The sequence below is a fragment of the Crotalus tigris genome, unplaced genomic scaffold, assembly GCF_016545835.1.
Source record: "Crotalus tigris isolate CLP2741 ecotype Arizona unplaced genomic scaffold, ASM1654583v1 scf7180000024341.3516292, whole genome shotgun sequence".
Lineage (NCBI taxonomy): Eukaryota > Metazoa > Chordata > Lepidosauria > Squamata > Viperidae > Crotalus > Crotalus tigris.
In genome coordinates this window covers 2,884,671-2,905,656 of record NW_024100511.1, presented here as the reverse complement: position 1 = coordinate 2,905,656, position 20,986 = coordinate 2,884,671, and the positions used below count along the sequence as shown (strand labels likewise).

General features: G+C 41.6%; 1 protein-coding gene across 8 annotated transcripts in view; it reads right to left on the bottom strand.

Moving 5' to 3' along the window:
- PALLD (palladin, cytoskeletal associated protein) overlaps nucleotides 1–20,986 on the bottom strand; it is a 524,810-nt gene that overhangs the window by 89,912 nt on the left and 413,912 nt on the right. The window contains exon 1 of one of the 8 annotated variants that reach the window (XM_039326463.1): nucleotides 17,273–17,675. The exons of the other annotated variants lie outside the window; for them this stretch is intronic. Coding sequence (XP_039182397.1) covers nucleotides 17,273–17,619 — 347 coding nt within the window. The 5' untranslated portion in view covers nucleotides 17,620–17,675. Of the gene's footprint in view, nucleotides 1–17,272; nucleotides 17,676–20,986 lie in introns of those variants that run through there. 8 annotated transcript variants of the gene reach the window in all.

Here is a 20,986-nt window from a genome sequence, read left to right as displayed (position 1 = left end):
GAGAAAGAGAAAAAGAGAGGGAGAGAGAAATAGGAGAGGGAGAGAGAGAAAGAGAGAGGGAGAGAGAGAAAGAAAGAGGGAGAGAGAGATTAAATTAGTAATATGGTTCTTAAGTGAATCTGGTTTCCCCGCTAACTCAGAAGGTTGCAAAAGGGGATCACATGACCCTGGAACAATGTGACCATCATAAATATGAATCGGTTGCCAAACATCCGAATGTAAATCACATGACCCTGCAACGGTCATAAGTGTGAAAAATGATCATAAGTCACTTTTTTCAGTGTCGTTGTAACTTTGAACAGTCACTAAGCAAACTGTTGTAAGTCAAGGACTACCTGTATTTTATCACTTTTTTCCATTTTTTTTTTTTTTTTGGTCATCAAGTTTTTGACACCTTGCTAGGTGACTCATGGTACTCGAATGTTGCCATATTCTAAAAGTGGTACAATTGGTGAAAAGGTTGAAAAGCCCTGTACTAGTAAGTATCATTCAGACCTGAAATAAACTAAACTGGCTTTACAATTCTACTGCTGACTTCCTCATATCAGTTAAATGAGACACAAGTCAGCATTAGGGTGGATGCCATGCTAAACCACAGAGAACATGGAAAGAAAATTAAAGAATTCAAGCCAGAGAATGTAAAGTGGAAATGTATGACCCAGAAACTGATGCCAGTATCTGGCCTATGAAGATTCCACTTAGATGATTTCTAGCATCTTGAGTGGGGAAAAGACCAAGAGATGGCAGTCAAGTAATTCCAACATGTACACAACAAAAAATAGTTCTGTTACCCCAACACAATAATCCAGCAAAAGAAGAAGAGACTCTTAACCTCAGGAAATGAGCAAGGATTCAAACGATTAAAAAAAGGGAATGTCTTATGGTTATGGTGAGTATAAATATCACAAATAAACAAATTGCCATAAAGAATTATGTATGTAACTTGGTTTAGGACTGTTCTGGTTATTTGCTCTGACCACATAACACAGCTAAGTTATTGAGAAATTGCTGCAACCAGGCCACAAAAAATTAGCATTTTACAGTTAAGAGTCCCAAGAATATAAGGATTGCTAAAACAAGAAACCTAGTTCCACTAAATGAATTGTTGCCCATCACCATTAAGCAAGTCCAACAAGACTCATCAGTGGACGAGAAAACCACCACAAGATATTTAGATAAGGGCTTCCTCAAAGCCAAAGTTGGCCCTACTTAAAAACAGCTTTTTGAAAAGGAAGGATATTTATGTGAAGTAGGCTTAAAATACTGCATAAATAATTTGACCAGATTTCACAAGCTAAACTTTATTACTAGAGACAGTCATAAAGCAATATTAGACATGGTTGTGGTATACTATGTTCCCTATATTTTAAAAATAATAATCAAATGTCTGTTGGGTCCCCCAAAACAGAGCCTTTGATAATAAATTTTGTAAGGATCTCAGATTAAAACCAATATAGTAGAGATACATGGGGATCATTTAATTAACAAACTCCCTATAAAATGGTACCTCATGAACCCATATTATCATCCTTCCAGGCCACATCTGTTGATAACAATCTGAAGTGAAATAAAAGAATATATGAGTGGTTTTTTTTTTCCTTTTTCAAAATGATGAGTATATGGTCACAATCCAAAACCAAGTTAGGTGCCATCAATCATCCAGCTCAATGTTCTAGGTTCATTTTGTTCTGTGCTAGGCTGTTACCATAGAGAAGAAGTCATTATAAAGTTATGAAAGTGAGCTATATTTTTAATCAAGTCAAAATGGCATTTCAGCCAATGAACAGCCATGATAAGAATATTCTGCTTTAATGCTATTTCTGATATCAATTTGCCTACCTTGTGATCATGAAACCTACAACTATATTCAAGCCTGCTTTCCTTTTTTTTGTTGTTGTTGTTGTTGTTGCTGTTATCTGCCAATAAGGCTTCCAGCTAATGTTTGTACACAGGAAACCAGAAGCAGCAATAAGCCAGGAACTTGTGAGACTGGATAAGAAAATAGGAGATGGGGGAAAAAAGAAAAAGACGAAGTATTTTATGGAAGGGGGGATTTAAAAAGATCTGAACTACAGATCGAAAAGAATGGGGTGAAATTTAACAGCAAGAAATGAAGAGGTTATACATGTACATAGGAAAAAGGGTAGGCCTAATTAGAAGATGGGGGGTTGGCAGTAGCACCCATGCAAGTGATATATCTACCCAGAAGTCTATCAACCATACTATACATGAGCCAGCATATGATGTAGTTGCTAAAAAAAGGCAAATTTTATTTTTGAGTGAATTAACAGGAACACAAAGTCCAAAAAAAGGGCAAGTGGGTGCAGAGTAGCTGTTCTACTTTGATACATCTTTGGTCAGACCTTGCTTGAAATGCAGTAAGTCTGGAAATGACAAATTGGAGAGTATTTAGAGGAGAGCTATGAGAATTGTTAAGGGGTTTAAAAACCAATACCTTTGAGAATGCTGACAGAATTCACTCATAATTTTCCTAGAGGAGAGAGAAGATAGCAGTCTTCAAATACCCTTTTCTCAGGAAGAAGGAAAGGATCTATATTCAGAGGGTAGGACCAGAACCAATGGATTAAAACTACAAGGAAACAACTTCAGACTAGACATGTAAAGAAACTTCAGCAGTATGAGCTGTCAGACAGTGTAACAAGCTACTACATGAAGAAATGAGTTCTTTTTGACCAGAATTGTTTTGCAACAGAGTCTGGATAATCATCTGTCAGAGAGGCTCTAGTCTAGTGGAACAAAAAGAGATTTGGACTGTGACCTTTAAATTCCTTTTCAACTCTAACTCTATACTTTCATTCATCTATACTTCATAATAATGTAACTATGGTTACTATATTTTCTTGGGGAAAAAAGAGACAAACTTGAAAAAGGGCAAAGTCTGAAAGAGGTTCATAAAGATAAAAGGTTTGCTTATAACTTGCTTTGCAAATGGAAATTAAACAGCAAAATCAAGAAAAACTGTACAAAAGGAGCATTGGCTTACCTGAACGCCTGTTCTCAGCATGATGATGAAGAATCCACCAATGGGTTATTTCAGTCCTCCTGCCCAATCAGACCAAGTTGTCAAGTTGTCACGCCTCCTCATTATCTGGGACTTCCCAGTTTTCATCAACAGCGTAGCCAATGATAACAGTTCGACGTGATGACTCTCAAGCAGGTATTAGGGAAAAAACCTACAATAACAAGTGCCCAACCCGGACCTGACTGACTTCTAAAAGGGAGGGCGTGGATTCTTCATCATCATGCTGAGAACAGGCGTTCAGGTAAGCCAACGCTCCTTCTCCAGCATGATGACTGAAGAATCCACCAATGGGACATACCAAAGCTTCCGGAGTCCCTAAGGGTGGGAGTCAGTTGGGGCCGGACCCACAGATGGTGTGACTACTTGTTGTAAAATACACCTACCAAAAGCGGTCTCAGCCAATGCAAATTTGTCTAAACGGTAATGTCTAATGAAAGGTGATGGCGAAGACCATGTCGCTGCCCTGCAAATGTCCTCAATGGCGCCTGGGTTGCCCACGCCGCAGTTGTGACAGCACTGCGGGTTGAGTGAGCCATTACATGAGGAGGAACAGACAAGGCAAGAGAAACGTAGGCGCTTGCGATACAGGCCCTGATCCACCTACCTATGGTGGAAGCTGATACCTTTTGACCCATTGAAGAAGGCTGAAAGGACACAAACAGGGCTTCAGATTTACGGAAAGGTGCCGTGTGCTTGATATAACGTCGTAAGGCCCTCCTTACATCAAGGGTGTGCCATTGCCATTCCAATTCATGTGACGGATGAGGACAGAAATCTGAAAGAATGACCTCTTGTGCTCTATGGAATACTGTATTTATTTTTGGAATAAAGGAGGGGTCTAACCGAAGAACCACTCTGTCTTCATGAAACGTGCACAGGTCCTTCCTGACCGACAAGGCAGCCAATTCCGAAATGCGCCTAGCCGAAGTAATTGCAATCAGGAAGGAGACTTTGAGTGACAAGTGTCGTAAGAAACACGAATTAAGTGGTTCAAAGGGAGGTGAGGTTAGTGCCTAAAGAACCCGAGGTAAGTTCCAAGAAGGATATCTATGAACCATGGGAGGTCTACTATTAGTGACTCCCTTGAGGAAGGACCGTACGGTCGGGTGCCTTGATAAGGACTTGTAGGAGTCCCACGAGAGCACAGAGGAAAGTGCCGCTAACTGTCTGCGGATAGTGTTGGGCGCCAACCCCTTTTTGACGCCCTCCATCAAATATTCTAGTACCCTAGGAATGGTTACCTGTGACAGACTCACGTGATTCTGTCACACCAGTGACAGAAGCTCTTCCACGTATAGTCGTAAATACGGTTAGTCGCCGATCTCCTGGCCGCCTGGATTATATCGATCACCTCCGCTGAATATGAACCCCTGGTCAGGGTGCAGCGTTCAAGTGCCAGGTGGTCAATTGAAGCCATTGGGGGTCTGGATGCTGAAGATCACCCTGCATCAAATGTACCCGGTCATCTGGAATCCTCCAAGGGGCTGAGAATGAGAAACTCACCAGATCTGCGAACCATGGTCTCCTGGGCCAGTGAGGAGCTATAAAGATCACTTCCGCCTGTTCCTCCAGGATCTTCCTGATAACTACTGGAAGTAGAGGCAGTGGGGGAAAGGCGTGCAACAGGCCTCGCGGCCACTGGCTATGCAGGGCATCCACCCCCTCTGCTCCCCGGGAGGGGAACCAAGAAAAGAATCTGGGCAGCTGGGTGTTCCCTGGGGAGGCAAACAGGTCTGCTATCGAACGACCATATCTCTTCAAGATCTCCTCAAAGATATCTGGATGTAACATCCACTCCGAATGGTCCATTATCGACCTGCTGAGGAAGTCTGCCTGCCGATTTGCCTCTCCCGAGATATGCTCGGCCCTGATAGAGAGCAGATGTTTCTCTGCCCAGGAGCCCAATGCTCGAGCCTCTGTCATGAGGGACTTGGACCGGGTGCCCCCTTGCCGATTTATGTGAGCTTTTGCAGCCACGTTGTCCATCAGGACCAGCACATGTTGCCCCGACTACTGTGTGGAAGTGTTTGAGGGCTAGGTGGATCGCTCTGAGCTCCAACCAATTTATGCTGTGCCTGAGGTCTGTCTGTGACCACCGACCCTGAGCCATCTGGGATTGGAGATGTGCACTCCAATTGAAGAGACTTGCATCCGTGGTCACCCTGACTCGATTGAGCTCTTTAAATAGAGTCCCCTTGTGAATGGCCGATGATGTCCACCAGCTGAGAGACACACCTGATGAGGAACGCGCACCAACTGGTTGGATGTACTGGTATGCTGTCTCTGGTACGGGAGCAGGAACCACTGAAGGTCCCATGCATGTAACCGGGCCCACGGCATTATGGCTATACATGATATTAACTTCCCCAGGAGTTGAGAAAGTGTGGCCAATGATACAGTCCTGCTTCTGTGCACCCTGAGTGCCAAGTCTCTGATGCTCCTACGCCTCTCCTCTGATAGGTACACATGACAAGCTTCCGGGTCTATCACCATGCCCAGATGTAACAGGCGGATTAGAGGGAGTCAGTTGGCTCTTTTTGAAATTTATCAAGAACCCGTGGTTCTGTAGGGTTCTTATTGTGAGGGTCAAATCCGACTGGGCGGTTGAAACTGACAGGGACTGGATCAGGATGTCGTCCAGATAGCACTGGACCCGAACAGGGACTAACCTTAAATGAGCTGCCAACACTGCCAGGATCTTGATAAAGACTCTGGGTGCTGAGGATAGACCGAATGGTAGAGCCCTGTATTGAAAGTGGCGGTTGAGGTAGCAGAATCATAGATACCTGCGATGGTCCGGGAGGATGGGGATGTGCACGTAAGCCTCCTTTAGATCTATCGAAGTCAATAGATCCCCCCCGTCTTATGCTGGATAAGATGGAGTGTAACGTCTGCATTTTGAACCTCTGGTATTGCAGGTGGAGGTTCAGTCCCTTGAGATCGAGGATTGCCCTCCATCCCCCTGAAGATTTTGGGACCACAAATAGAATGGAGTAATACCCCCGTCCCGCCTGATTCAGGGGAACCTCCTCTATAGCCTTGATGGTGAGTAAGTATTGGATGGCGTCTTCCATGAGCCCTCTTTTTACAGAGTTTCTCATGGCTGGGCAAGACACGAAATGATCTACTGACCTGGATTTGAACTCCAGGGACAGGCCCTCTCTTATGGTGCGCAGAACCCAAGAGTCTGTGGTCGTATTTTCCCATTGGCGGATAAAGAGAGTAAGTCTGCTGCCAATGGGGGGAGTCCCCTCTGAGTCACTTGGAGCGACGGAAGGGGCGACCCCCTCTGCCACAAAAGGACTGTTTCTTTTGGGGTTGGCACTGGGTTCTGTCCCTATAGTGTGTCCTGTCAAAGGAGTGCTCAATCTTAGGGGCTGGGGGTCGGTATGTTTCTGCAGACTCCGTCGCAGTCCCAGTCCGAAAGGACTGCCGGTGACTGTAAGGGAGGAAGCATCTGTTAGTTCTCCTTGCCAAATGAGAAATAACCTTTTGTTTTTGTTAATTTTTTATGAGATATGGCGTTAGGGCCTCCCCAAACAATCTGCCACCCGTGAAGGGGGCAGTGGCCGCACGGCACTTATGTTTGCTCTCAGCCCTCCAGTTTTTGAGCCATAGAAGCCTCCTAGCGACTACACTGGAAGCCATTGTTCGGGCTGAGTGCTTGGCTGAATACAGGGAGACATCCCCATATACTCGGATGTGGCTATTAACTTAGTTAAATCCTGATGGATTCTGACCTCTTCCAAAGGAATCCTGTCCTGCAACTGCTGAAGCCAGGTAATTGAAATCCTGGCAAAGAAAGAAGTGGATGTTGCCGCCTTTGCAGCCCATGCAGATGCCAAATGGACCTTATGTAAGGCCATCTCAGATTTTTTATCTTCCGCCTTAAGGGCGTCCGAGACATCTGCCGGGAGACTGGCAGTCGAAAAAAGTGGAGCTAGTGACTCATCTACTTTTGGTACCTCCAATAAATCTGCTAAATTCTTAGCCATGTCCACTATCTTGCGCTCAGCTGTTCCCTGGGTCAGTTCAGCAGCCGGTGATTCCCACTGCCCCTGAATATTTTTGAGGAATAATAGGGGACAGGGAATTTGTAGGTGTTCGTCTACAGGCACGGCAAAGAGGGATTAGCGTCCTGATCAGAGGAAGGCTGAGGGGTTGGGACTGGATTAGAGGAAAGCTTGCCCGCTGTACAAGCTCTGCGTAGCAAAGAAGGAAACAGCGAAGCGTTGAAGAGCTCTGCCATGGGCTGAGATTCATGGGTAGGTTCCTCACAATCCGACCAACTGTTCCTACTTCCCTCATAATCTGAAGCATTTGAAGAGTCGGATTCAGGGGAATGGGATGGGGAGACTATACCTGACCGATCCAGTGGAGGTTGTACGGAGGTGGTCGGTGCAGAAAAAGACCCTGGAATGGGAGAAGCCTGCTGTTGCCCTGTAGACGCCATGGCTTGGAACACAGCGTGCGATATCCACACTTGGAGCTGGTCAGAGAAGGACTGCTCAAGCGGAGGCCATAACCCCGCAGCAGATGGTATGATGGCAGCGATGGGTGCAGTTGACAGGCTGGGCAAATCAAGGTCCTCCCCAAACAGAGGTGGTCCTCCCTGACCAAAGGTCTGAGTCAAGACCTGCTGAAGCACATTCTCAGGTGACCAAGCTCTTGATGTGGATGGTAGGGGCGCTCCCATGTCAGGTGTTGTGGAGGTTGACAGTGTATGACCTCGTTCGGCAGACAAGCGTTGGGCCTGGGAGAATTGCTTCTCCAGGGCTCTGTGTGTACAGTCGGCCTGCTTATCGCTTGCCTTGCTAGCCTTCCTGCCATACTTCGATTTGGCTTTGGCCTTACCTCCAGGCGCCTCGGGTGCCGGCTCAACTTGGACGGGGTTATTATCATTGTCCAAAGGTTGTGACTCAGTGGTTTCTGCCATATCAGTTGAGATGCAACCCAGAGGTCACTCTGGGATTGACTCATTCTGCAAAGGACATCAGGAGCCCCCTTGAAGAGGGACTGACTTCACGTGGATTAGCGTGAGCCGGCCCACTGGCTAACCAGAACTCACGCTTGGCGCAGCAACGCTCGTCACCCAGCAATGGACCTGAGATCAAGTTGGTGGCGAAATCATACGTGTCCCACAATAGTGGCGATGGTCAGGATCTTGAAGCAACCACTAGATGCAGAGGGGCAGATATAGGCAATATGGCGAGCAGGGCCTGAAGGACCGTTGTTTTGCTGATTCCACACTCTTGTTGATAATAGATTTCCTCAATAGGAATGATGAATTCTGAAACACTTAAGCTCAAAGGCAAAGTTAATGCAAATGATGCAAAGGCCTATGCAAAATCTATGCAATTATACCAGTGAATTATGTAGAACAATATATATAGCAGAAGCAAGCTGTTGAACAATCACAAAATGGCGTCCTGGCCAGGGTGTGAATGGGCGTTTCCCTGTGGGAATATGCCTTAAAATGGCGGATGCCTAGAACTCTGTGAGAAAGGAAGGGGGGAGGAGGAGGAGGAGGAGAATTTAGGCTCCTAAGATAATCAAAACATACCCAAAAGGAAAAGAATCAAGTTTCTAGGCTCTTCTGTAATGAAGAGATCGGTTTGGGAAATCGCGCCTAACAGCTGTTAGGTGCAAAAATAGATCACTGTTGTAAGTGAGGCTTCCTCCTCTTCAATTTCAGCCAGAAATCAAACAAAACAAAAGCCAGACAAATTCCCCGTCGCTTGTTCCAAACAACCAAACAGCTGTGCTTCGGCCGAAATAACTCCGGCAAAGCTGTGCTACGCGAATTCAAAATGGCAGCCACTATAGAAATCCCTGACCGAGCCCAGTCAGAGAAGAAGCCACGAGACTTCAAAATGGCGGCCACCAGCCAGAAACATGCGCGCTTGCCAGGGGGTGTGAATATTCGAACCCCCCCACACCACAATGATGGAAAAACTCCCCCCGCTTCTATCAGAAAGGTTTTTGGAAAGTTGAACTCAGGGAAGAGAAACCACCACCACCCCAGTCCTGGAGAGGAGTGCTACTCTAGCCCTGCAGGGAAAGGGAAGGGATTCAGATTTTCAAGAGAGGTAATAATCTCCGCTAAATTTTCCCAATCTCAAAAAAAAAAAAAAAATCCACCAATGGATTAATAAAATCTAGTCTGACCTGCTCCAAATGACTGAGAGTCAAGAAATCACGTCCTCATGGGCGAAAGACCAAGATGAAAACTGAGAAGTCCCAGATAATTAGGAGGCATAACAACTTGACAACTTGGTCTGATTGGGAAGGAGGACTGAAATAACCCATTGGTGGATTCTTCAGCCATCATGCTGGAGAACTATATATTTTAATAAAAAATCTAAATTAAACAGTACATATAAATTTATTTTAAAAAGGCAATTCAATTTCCATTTTTTATGTGAATGCAAAAGATCATGCATTTAGTGGTACCATTTGTATGATAAACTTAAATGACCATAATAAAGAACAAACGTGAGTTTTTCAAACAACAACCCTTAAACAAGAGCTTTTTGAAATAAAGGACTGTAAATATATCTTAAAACAGGAGTCCCCAACCCCCAAGCCCACTACTGGGCCGTGGCCTATTCGGAACTGGACCACGCAACTGGTGGGCTAGTACGCACTCATGCACACCTTGATTTGCGCAAGTGGCAGGCTGATGCACATGCACACGTGCATGCAGCTCAACATGCACAAGTTCAGCTGTGCACACATGCACGTACATGGCGGCCTGCTGCTTGCACAAGTTGAGCTATGCACACGTGTGCCGGCCATTGCTCATGCAACCTGATGCCCCTCCCCCCCCAGCTGGACCCCCAAGGCACAAAGGGTGGGGGTGGCTGTCTTAAAACACATAAATTAAGACAATTTTTAATACTAGGGCTATGCTTTAATATATTTTTAGGCAATTTCAGGTGGCTTAGGCTACAAATTCCATATTTCCTATCATCACAGCCAAAAATCAAATATAGAGATTGTAGTCTTAATATATCTGAAGGACATCCAGTTCATTAAGATTACTAAAGAAATGGTCAAATTAATGAGAAAGATTAATAGATTTATGCTGCTGTACCAAGTAGAAGAAAAGAAAACGGGAGAAACAGCAATTTTCTTGAGATGGAAGAAGCCACACCTAGCACTTTTTTTCCCCTTTTAGGTAAAATTTTAGCTCAAGAAACCAATGTTGTAGGAAATATTCACGTTTACTTAGCAAAGACTAATAATATTCTTTCACCAGTTTCATATAACAATGTTTACAGACATTAATGACGATCATTTAAATTTCATGACATGATACAATCATTATAAATAAATAGGACCTTTCCAAAGAATTGCTATTCTGGGAACTAAAACAGTATCAGTCAAACTTAATTAGCTAAAATCTTTATATGTAATCCAGTTTTCCCAATAAAGAATCAGTAATGACAGGTTTGGCTAAATAATGAATTCAGAATAGAAGCATGTAATTTTCAGCTTTATATTGTGGATCACCTCTATCCCAGTACAGTTTTGAACAGGCTTTTCTGCACAATAAGCCTATGGCAGAATTAAGTCTTTTGAATTGCCCCAAAATATGGTTCTAGCTGTGGTTCTGAAATGTGGAATAATAAATAATCCTCTGAAAGCAATTTAATATTTGTCTATGGGAAAAAAATATGCCTTTCTTTTTTCAAGAACTTAAAGTATCACTTAAATGTACATTTGCTTGCTGATAACTTACACTTTATGATGTCACTGCTCCCATGGAAACCCTTTTGTCCACACAAATGATAATCTCATCTGCCAGTAGAAAAGCATGGGAAACTAAGAGAAGAGGCAATACCTTGAATCTGACAAGATCAAAGCTGCTTAGAACACTACCACTCTATGGCCCTGAGTGCAGCTCCATCTTAACACATCAAAGATGGCTCAAAACATCGACTGGTTACACAGTAAAGCAGAAGTCTGTAAAGTAAGTCACTACAGCCCTAAAGGACACAAAGAGCTACATTGTAAAATGGTCAGTTTTATTGATGTGCCCAGTTTAAATATAAAGGATAAAAATCAAAGAGAATACAACCAACTTGATTTGGGTAATCTGGAGGAAAGAGAGGTTATTGTAATAAAAAATAATGACAGGAGTAATCCCAACAATATAGAAGGTGCAGTTTGCCTTTTCAAGCAAGGTTCTTCTGAACAACTCAATGTTGTGAGCTGGATAAGTAACGATCTTCAAAAATATGCAACTGGATTTCAATATGGACTGACACCAGCAAGTGGAACTTGTAAAAATCAGGCTTATACCATATCAGCTGATAGGTTGACTACCAGCCACGAAAGAAGCTCAGAAAATCCTTCTTATGTCAATAAACTTTGCTCCCTACTTGTTCAAAAGGCATGCCAGGAGATCAAGCACAAATTGGAAGGTAGCAAAAGCGATGTATGCACTCCCATCAGTGGTGAAAACAAGACTGCAACTTCAGGGCCTGATAGTGTTTCAGAAAAGCCCTGGTTTCTGGACTTGCATGCAAAAGACATTTTTGGAATGGCTCTGAAAATGATGCAGCAGCACATACTAGAAAAAACAAGGGAAGCTTCTTGTAAAATAAATGCCAGGACACCTATCTACACTCACAAAGATCCAGCTAATGATTGGGCTACGGAAAACCAAAGACCCAAATGCACTCCAGGAACCAGTGGGACACAAGAACCTCTTTTGAATGAACCACCAAGGACAAGTATATCAGGTATCCTTTTGTCACTCATCCAAAAAATTTTGCGTGATGCTGCTTCAAATGTGGATGAAAGTTCCAGCGATGCATACCGGGCTTATAAGCAGGCCCCACTTCATAAATCAGGCTCAGGAGGGAAAAGACCTTATTAAAAACAGACTAATGGAACATGGGATGTAAGACAATATGGATCAAATAAGCTGACAATTTATTGACCAGTTGGTATAATCTGTGATGACGTTGAACCAGCTCACGAGTGGAGGCACTCAATGGTTCTAACTTAATGATTGATGACAAGCAGCAGTTACAACTGCTCATCACAAATCTTGGAAGGGCTAAAGAAAATATTTCTTCTATAAGAACATTTAATAGAAAACAACTGGGTTTAACCCATTCTGGAAACAATGCTTAAAAATAATAAAAACTCAATAATTTCCAGAACAGAAGTCAAGTGTTACCCAGGAAATACAAGCTTTCTAATGTGCTACCCAACCTGTCTGATATTTCAAATAAGCAAAGTGGTGAATTGTCTCAGAAGAGTTACATCAAGCAAGATATGCTTCAGGAGCTAATAAGATACCTAGGAAACAACTGATGGGTACCACTCTGAGATAGAAATTTCAGTGCAAATTGCTTGATTAGCTCTTTGCAGCAACTCTTCCCTTGCTTAATGCTTCAATCCAGTTTAGGCATCTAGACTCAAATTTTCTCTGATGTGACAGCTGCCATCATAGTTTCAGTGTGGACCATAGCAATAAACAACATCATTCACAATGAGTTCAACTGGTAGATAAAATTGTAGCTAGGAAAGATCATCCATTAAATACATTGTAAAAAAGTGAGAAGACAGGCTGTTCTTTTAATCAGTTCATTATCATCTAGACTAGAGCTTCACTGATTTATGCAGTAATCTAAAAATGCTGCTCTCAAAAAAAAAAAAGTCAGAAGATTGAACAAATTCAGGCAAATATGGTTGCTTCATATACTTTCTTAAACTAACCTGGAAATTTATTCCTAAACTTAGTATTTTTTTTTTAACCAAAGTTTGGAAATGAGATAGGAATATAGAACATGAGCACATATAACTTATGGGACAGAGTTTCTTGACTTTGAGAAGTCAATGGGCATATCAACAATTTTAAAAGTATTTTAGCTGCCTTCCCTTGGTGGATGTGAGGCAGGTATAAATTATTCTTTATCAGAAAACATAATAGATGGTAATGTGCTCCGCCATCTTCTCTGGGAAACTTCCTACAAGCTGTAGCTTACTTTTTCTTCTGGGCTAGCAGGAACACTTCTAAACAGAGCACTAGGATGCAGCTCCCCACCATTTGTATATTCTAACAATCCCATCTGTGTGCCCCCTCCTCTCAGCAAAGCATTCTTAGAAATAAAGATGTCTGACATTTTGCTCTGCTGCATGCTATGTATCCATATGTTTCTGTAAAAATATTTAGAAAAGAAATCAGACAGAAACAATATCATTAATAGCAATGGGAAAAGCTAGAAAGACAGGCTTTGATACCATTATTTCACGCTATAAACTATAAACCAGAAAAAAAAAAGACTGTGAAAGAGAGGAACAAGAAACTCATTATTAGCAAAAATGGTGACCTATGGGTCTTTTTTGTAACTCAGCTGAAATAGAACTCCTTAGACACTCTTTCTGTGTAATGACCAAGAGAGGGAGGGTTTTTTTGTTTGACTGTTTCAGAGTAAATATTGTGGTCACAAACATGTCCCAGCCCCTCTCTTGGACAGAAAAGGAACAGTGGAATGTTCTACTAACGAATAACAAAAAAATTAAGACTGTATTCTGCAGCAAGAGTCCAGTAGCCAATGTTTACTAGAGCAGGCTACCTTTAACAGAAATGAGGATAAATCTATTCAGTTGATGAAGAAAGAGTTCTTTCAGATTCCTGCTATGGTTCTTGTTGAACAAATGAAGAGCTTATTTAACAATCCTCAACATAGTAATTAGTGAAGGTCAAACAGAGATTCACAAGGATATGCCTATTTTGTTTTTGTTAATATCCATTTTCAAAGATGACATACTGTATATATTTATCTGAGCTCCAATAACAATAACATACCCTGACTTAAATGACCAGGTACCACATTCTTAATATCTGGATCACATCATGCTAATGTCCTTTATTTGTTTCCCTCTTAACATGATACATAAAAATGCATAATAAAAATTACTAAATTTCCTTAATAGTTTGGCAGTCACACAAATTTTTGCAAGATTTCAGCTTTTAATGGGGAGTAGATTAAACCATCACAATTGAATGTTATGTACTATAGCACCAGGTGGCCAGAATAGATGCTGATCCCTGACTCAGCCTGATGTACAAAGATAGCTGCTATTTTTATATACATAGGACATTATCTCTCTTATTTCTGTGCCTTCAGAAACTGTCGTGCAGGAGGTGCACAAGGCACAATTTAGTGTAATTAAGTGTTCTAAAGTTTTACTGGTTATCACACTGAAATACAAAGTGCTGAACTATATTTTGACTAAATGTTGAAGCAATTTAACAGAACTGTAAGTTATTTGTTTCTTAGTTCAAATGGATGATTTTTTTTGTAAAGGAAATGATTGTACTATATCTATAATATAGGCAATCCAGGCAAAACCCCAAACACTGTTATGTCTGCCATTAAAGTTTAGTCCTTTGGAAGCTGGTGTCAGAAATAATAGTCTTTAAATATTCTTAAATCTACTATTGTTAATTTTGGATTGGAGATTTTTTTTACAAGAAGGAAAATAGTTTATTTAGTACATTTTACTGCTAAAGTGTAAATGTTATTTTGATTCATGGCTGACCTAACATTTTTCATCAATGCACAACAACATAGGCTGTGGCCAACTTGAACTGCTCCAAACAAACAAGTGGGAAAATATCTACAATTTGGCAGTACTGTAGCCTCTGGCTATCAATTGAACCTTGGGTCTGATATGAAAATAGATTCAGAGTTACACTGCACTTCAAAACATTACAAGTTACATTTATTAAAAGAAAAACCAGTTTACAGCAGGGCTTTTCAACCTTTTCACCAATTGTACCACTTTTAGGATAGGGAAGTATTTGAGTTCCACCAGTCACCTAGCAAAGTGTCAAAAACTTGATGACCAAAAAAAAAAAAGGGGGGGGGGGAATGATAAAATACAGGTAGTCCTCGACTTACAACAGTTCGCTTAGTGACTGTTACAACCGCACTGAAAAAAGTGACTTATGACCATTTTTCACACTTATGACCATTGCAGCATTCCCAGGGTCACATGATTTACATTCAGATGCGTGGCAACTGATTCTTATTTATGATGGTCCCAATGTTTCAGGGTCATGTGATCCCCTTTTGCAACCTTCTGACTAGGAAACCAGATTCACCATGTTACTAATTTAACAACTACAGTGATTCACTTAACAAATGTGGCAAGAAAAGTCGTAAAATGGGACAAAATTCATTTAACAAATTTCTCACTTAGCAACCTAAATTTTGGGCTCAATTGTAGTTGTAGGTTGAGGACTATTTGTACACCCACTTATGACACTTTTGATGGGAAATTTGTACTTGTTTCTCTGACATTAATGTTTGTACTGTTATATCCCCTTCTCTCCCTCTGTTTGTCTCAAAGAAGACTCTCCTCTTCTCTGTCTCTCTTTCTCTGTCCCCTTCTCTTTCCCTATCTTTTTTTCCCTCTTCCTTTCCCACTAAAATCTCCTCTTTTTATATCCTCTCCTCTCTCCTGCCCTTCCTCTTCAGTGCAACTCCATCTGATTCCTCTCCCCCAGGCTGCCTGCTGCTCAGTCTCTCTTTCTCTTTTCCTGTTGTCTTTCTTTTCTCTCTTTCCCACCCAAACCTCCTTTTATAGTCTCTCCTTTCTCCCCCTCCTTCTCCCCTTCTCTTCAGTGCAATTCCAACTGACTCCTCTCCCCCAGGTTGTGCTTTGCTCCCAGAAATGCCAATTGGAAGCCAATCAGCTGGAGTCCCACACCAACCCTGAGCGCTCAGCAGAGAGCCCTGGCAACACCACAGCTCCAGCTGATTCTCCCACAGGCCTGTGCAGTGCTTTAGCTCATCCCTCACTATATTTTTACACTTTTAACACTTTTTTTTACAGTGCTTTTCAACCCATATACCACCTGCCAGGTGCCAAAGTACCACCAGTGATATGTGTACCACAGGTTGAAAATCACTGGTTTACATAAACTAAGTAGTCATATAACCAAGTTACTATTAAATATAAAAATCTGTATGGTTTAAAAATAATATCTGGCCTATTCCCCCAGATCGGAAGAAAATCAAGAGTGATTTCAAATAATTTGTGTGAGTAGAAAATGCCCTTATTAAATTCTTATACTGGATACATAAAATTTTACTAGGTTAACTTCCCAAAACAATGGTTAATATAGTTTCCATTTGTTATCAATTGCAATTGTTTGCTAACTGAGGATGGGAACTGGTATGTTTTTATAACACCCCAGATCTCTGTTTCCTCTGGGATCCACAGGTTTGCTAATTAAGGCCTTGCCTTCTCAAATTATATGGTGCTTATGGTTGAGATCTCCTTATTTGCTTGCAGCATCTGATTGCAGTGCAACTTAATTATTTTCTGTGTAGATTTCTAAATAGAAAAATCACTGCTTCTTCTAGAAAGCAGAGATAAAGTGTAGGGGGAAGGGGAGAAACTTTCCTTCAAGAAGGAAGAAATCTTAAGAGCTGCCTCCTAGCTAGAAGAGGCAGTATTAGCAGAGCTGCTGAGAGTTGGGAGGTATATAAATTTTAATAATAACAAAAATTCCTATTTGTTATAGCAATAATGACTGCACAGAAGAAGCATGATAGCAAATGTTGAGAAAAAAAAATCAGCCAAGGGTCATTCCAAAATTAACAAAGTACTCATATAAATCAGAGGTCCCCAACCTCTGTTCAGAATGATTCAAGTGCATTACATTTATTGTAAATTTTCTAAATAAACGAACAAATAAATGCATTTTATTTCTATTGTATTAGATTAGACCAGTGACTTTCTGCTTCTAAGAAAGTGGGAAGTTAAAGAGACATTTCTAAACTCAGCCTTCGAGCAAAACAAACCAAAGACCCAGCACGCTGATGAAATGCTGAGAAAACAGAGAGAGGGAGGGACCAAACCAACTCGGCACTGCGCAAGTGCCCAGCAGTCTTGCGTAGCTTCTCCCCTTCCCCATTGCAAGCCGGGTAAGAGCTGCAGGAAGGAGGAACACACACACAAACTATACCAAATTAAACCTTGAAAAGCAGGCAGGATGTTGCCAAACACTAGGTACCTGGAGCATCAAAATAAAAGCAAAAAACTCTAGTTGAAGTGCAATAGAGCCCAGCAGTCTCAGAAAAGGGGCAGACGAGACAGAGAAAGAATCCCTTGGAGACGCAGTGCTTAAGGTGAAAGGTAGCTTCTCCCTGCCCCTATTTGCACCCTGAGAAAGACACCCTCACACGCACATACCTTGGGGAAGTCCCCCTCCAACGAGGCTTTGGGGGAGCCCGATTGCAAGCTGGGCTGGCGCGCGTTTGTCTTGCAAACTTGGAGAGTTGCACGGAGGGAGTGCGAGCCCAGCTGGGGTGTGGGGAGAGGGAGAAGAGGAAAGTGAGGAAGAAGAAGGAATTGGGAGCAGGACCAGGAAGAGGAGGAGGCAGGAGGAGAGACAGCAAGAGGGAAAGGAGGAAGGACACGGAGCTCAGACATGGCAAACCAGTTGCAAGCGCAGCTGTCAAAAGATCTTGCCCTGAGCAAGACAGCTTCTGTCCTGCCACTCTCCCACCCTTGCCCAGACTCCTGCAGACTTGCCGCATTCCTGGAGGTGGAAGACGCGCTTTCAGTGCACTTCCAGCTGCGTGATTCGGTTCCTAAGTGCCCACGGCCCAGTACCAGTCCGCGGACCGGGGGGGGGTTGGGGACCCCTGATATAAGTGCTTCCAGTACGTCTTTGGGTCTTTAAGTAAGATTCTTTACAAAGGAATCACTAGGGGAAATGTAGTGTTTTGTGCTCTCCTCTCTCCAATCTGATGCAGTGTTGAAAAAGTTGTACAACAAAGTCAACCCATCAGCTTGGGGAAGGCTACTTTAAAACACAGTTTACAGCTATTTTCTTTGCAAAAGCATATTGCTTTTTGGCTGTCTCAGAAACGTTTTTAGATGCAGATAAGTTAAGGGGCTGGAAAAAAAGAAAACAGGCACTCAAGAGCTTTAAGATCTTGGTTAAAAAAAAATTCTGGAATACTCATGTATCCTAGTTTCCTAATGGCATTTACCTGTTGTTCTCCTTCTGAGTGAAATAGTAATTCCAAATCATTAAATATTTGCAAATATGACTCAGACATTATTGTATTCTTAGGAGACATGCTTTTGTCTACCCACAGTGAAAAAATATAGTACAAGGAAGCAAAACTATAATGCATTTATCACATAGGAAACTGTCCTGCTTTGTTTTTCCTCAACACCATCTACACAAACAGTGGTGAAGAGGAAAGGTATTGGGATACTGTAATGGAATCTGCTTTGTCCTGCAGTTCTTCATACTTCCTTCTACTGGGAAGTTGTGATGGTGAGCTTGTTTCATATCTGGGGGCAGTTGGTGAAGTTACTTACAGGTACTAACGTGAACACAAACTATGGCTGGCTTGAGTCTAAATATCACATTTCAAGAACTGAATCAGGACTGTACCACATTTTATTCTTTTCAGGGTGCTATATGGTGACTCCCTCTAAGCAGATGCTACAATCATCAAATAATTGCTTCAATATGATATCTATATACTACACAAGTTTCTAAAACAATCTCAATTACTTTGAGTCGTCCTGGAAGGCTAAAGAGTTAAAAACAAAACAAACTACACATATACATCATGTAACTAACTAAATTAAATGTATCCGCAGTATTATTTCCTTTTGTCTTGTTATGGGTCTGAAAAATTGCCTAGAGTTCTGCATTGGGAAAACTTATAGACAAATATGAAATCAATCCAAAAATTAAAAATCATTGAAGTATTATATGAAGATTTTTATGTTAATCAAAATATGGAACAAAAAAACAAGGGACATAGATAATCTATTTTACTTACACCACTGTAATATGTAATGCTTGTTTTATTTCAGTAAGAACTAGAGCAATGAGGGCAACATCTGGGCTTGAAGTTATGCATAGACTGCATCACAAATTGCACCTATAGTTTTAGAAAACATTTTTGAGATACTTTTTCCAGGCACCAAGCAATACTAGATTTATTATTTATATGATTGATATAGCAACCCATGTCACACAAGTGACTTTGGGAGAGTTACAAGGATGAAAAACAAAGAAGCCCATAACCTATAAACTCTGTTATCCAAGAATAAGCATAATCTCACTCACATAAAAAAAAAAGACATTGACAGCAGGAGAACTCATCTCCTTGAGGCAAATGCTTGTATCCGTCCAGTGTCTGTCACACACATCTAGTTAGGCCTTGGGAGTTGGAAAATAAATCAATATCACACAGAATCCTAATTTAGAGTAATCCTAAATCATGGCATGGCATTATAGATGACCTATCATTGATATGCATGCTTTCATCCTTCTCTAAAAGGTAAGATTATGTAAAGCTTCCTAGGGTCTTGTGAGGGAAACAGTTAACATGGGCTTCACATGTAAAATTTGGAGTGGTGGCATCAAACTACAGTTCATTATTCTAAATACAGTCTTGCAGATTATTTCTGTATTCTCCTTCTCAAAAGAAGGTAGAAGAGACAGAAAACAGATAGAGAATAACATGATTATGGGGATGAGCCCAAATAAACATTTTGTTTCTCAAGTCTTGAATGATTCCTCATAACCTTAAAGTACAATTCTCTTAACATTCATGATAAACATTTATTAATTCCAAGTGTGGTTCATTGAAATGTGTATAAAATAGTTTTGATTTTCATTTAAAAATAGTTTCAAGTGAAGGAAATATATATGTGTCTATCTATCTATCTATCTATCTATCTATCTATCTATCTATCTATATATCTATCTATCTATCTAGTTGTGTATGTGTATGAAGTTATATTGGTTTTTTCTACAGCATAGTCAAAGCGTTTAACAAGTAATGTTAATAATGTACACAGTGGTGAGATTCAAATCATTTAACAGCCGGTTCTTTGCAGGAGGGGCACTGCCATGAGGCAGGTGGGGGAAGGGGGCAGCTGCCCCATGATCCCCGCTTACCTTTGCCTTCCTCATGCATGAGAAGTTGGCGAAGAAGAAAGCAAGCGGCAGCCCCAGCGGCAAGAAGGGCTGCCGAAAACAGCGGAGTCTATGTGTGTGCCTGCTACAAACTCACCCATCAGCCATGTCCTCCACACCTTGGATCAGCCATAATGTGCCTGGGAGCACAGGGCTGACTCGGGCAAGGTAGGCGCACACAGACGGCGCTTCTGTGCCTGGCCGGCAGCCTCAGATTAGTTGCAGTACACCATGGAGAGCATGGCGGATGCAGGGCAGATGAGCATACGGACTCCACTTTTTTCAACTGCCATTTTAACAATCAGTTTGCCAAACTGAAGATACATTAGGTATCGGTTCTGCCGAACTGGTGTGAACTGGCTGAATCCCACCAATGAATGCACACACCCAACAGAAAGGAAGAAACTGTATAAAAATAACAGGTCATAAAAGTTGTAATCAAGGCAATTGCTTTTTAGATGATTCAAGATATATATTATTAATATCAAAACATTTCTCTTAAAACATTCTCCTAAAAACTGATTTGAAAATTCAAATGATTTTTTAATAATAATTTTAATTATAAATAAATATATTCTCCTGGAATTACTGAAGTACCCTGACTAAATATAATGACAAGAACTCATGTTGTTGCGGATAACTTTTCTTTGGTATGCAGCTAATATAAATAAAATTAGTAGAGTGAAACTGGCTGTATTCCATTGGCATTACATCACTCTTCCTTAATAGGAAACCTCTCTTCAGCTTAACAATTTGCTTCAGTGTGTCCATGTAACTTCTCAGGATCTGTAAGAGATGATAAGGCTGAACCAGAGGGAGGAGTCAAACCCCCTCTGAAACTAGAAGAGGGAAATGTGAATGGTGTCAACTCTACAAATGAGCATGGCTGCAGCCATTTTCCTTCTCATTCTAGGTTGCCACATAGAACAGAGGGAGGGGGGGTTGCCCAGGTA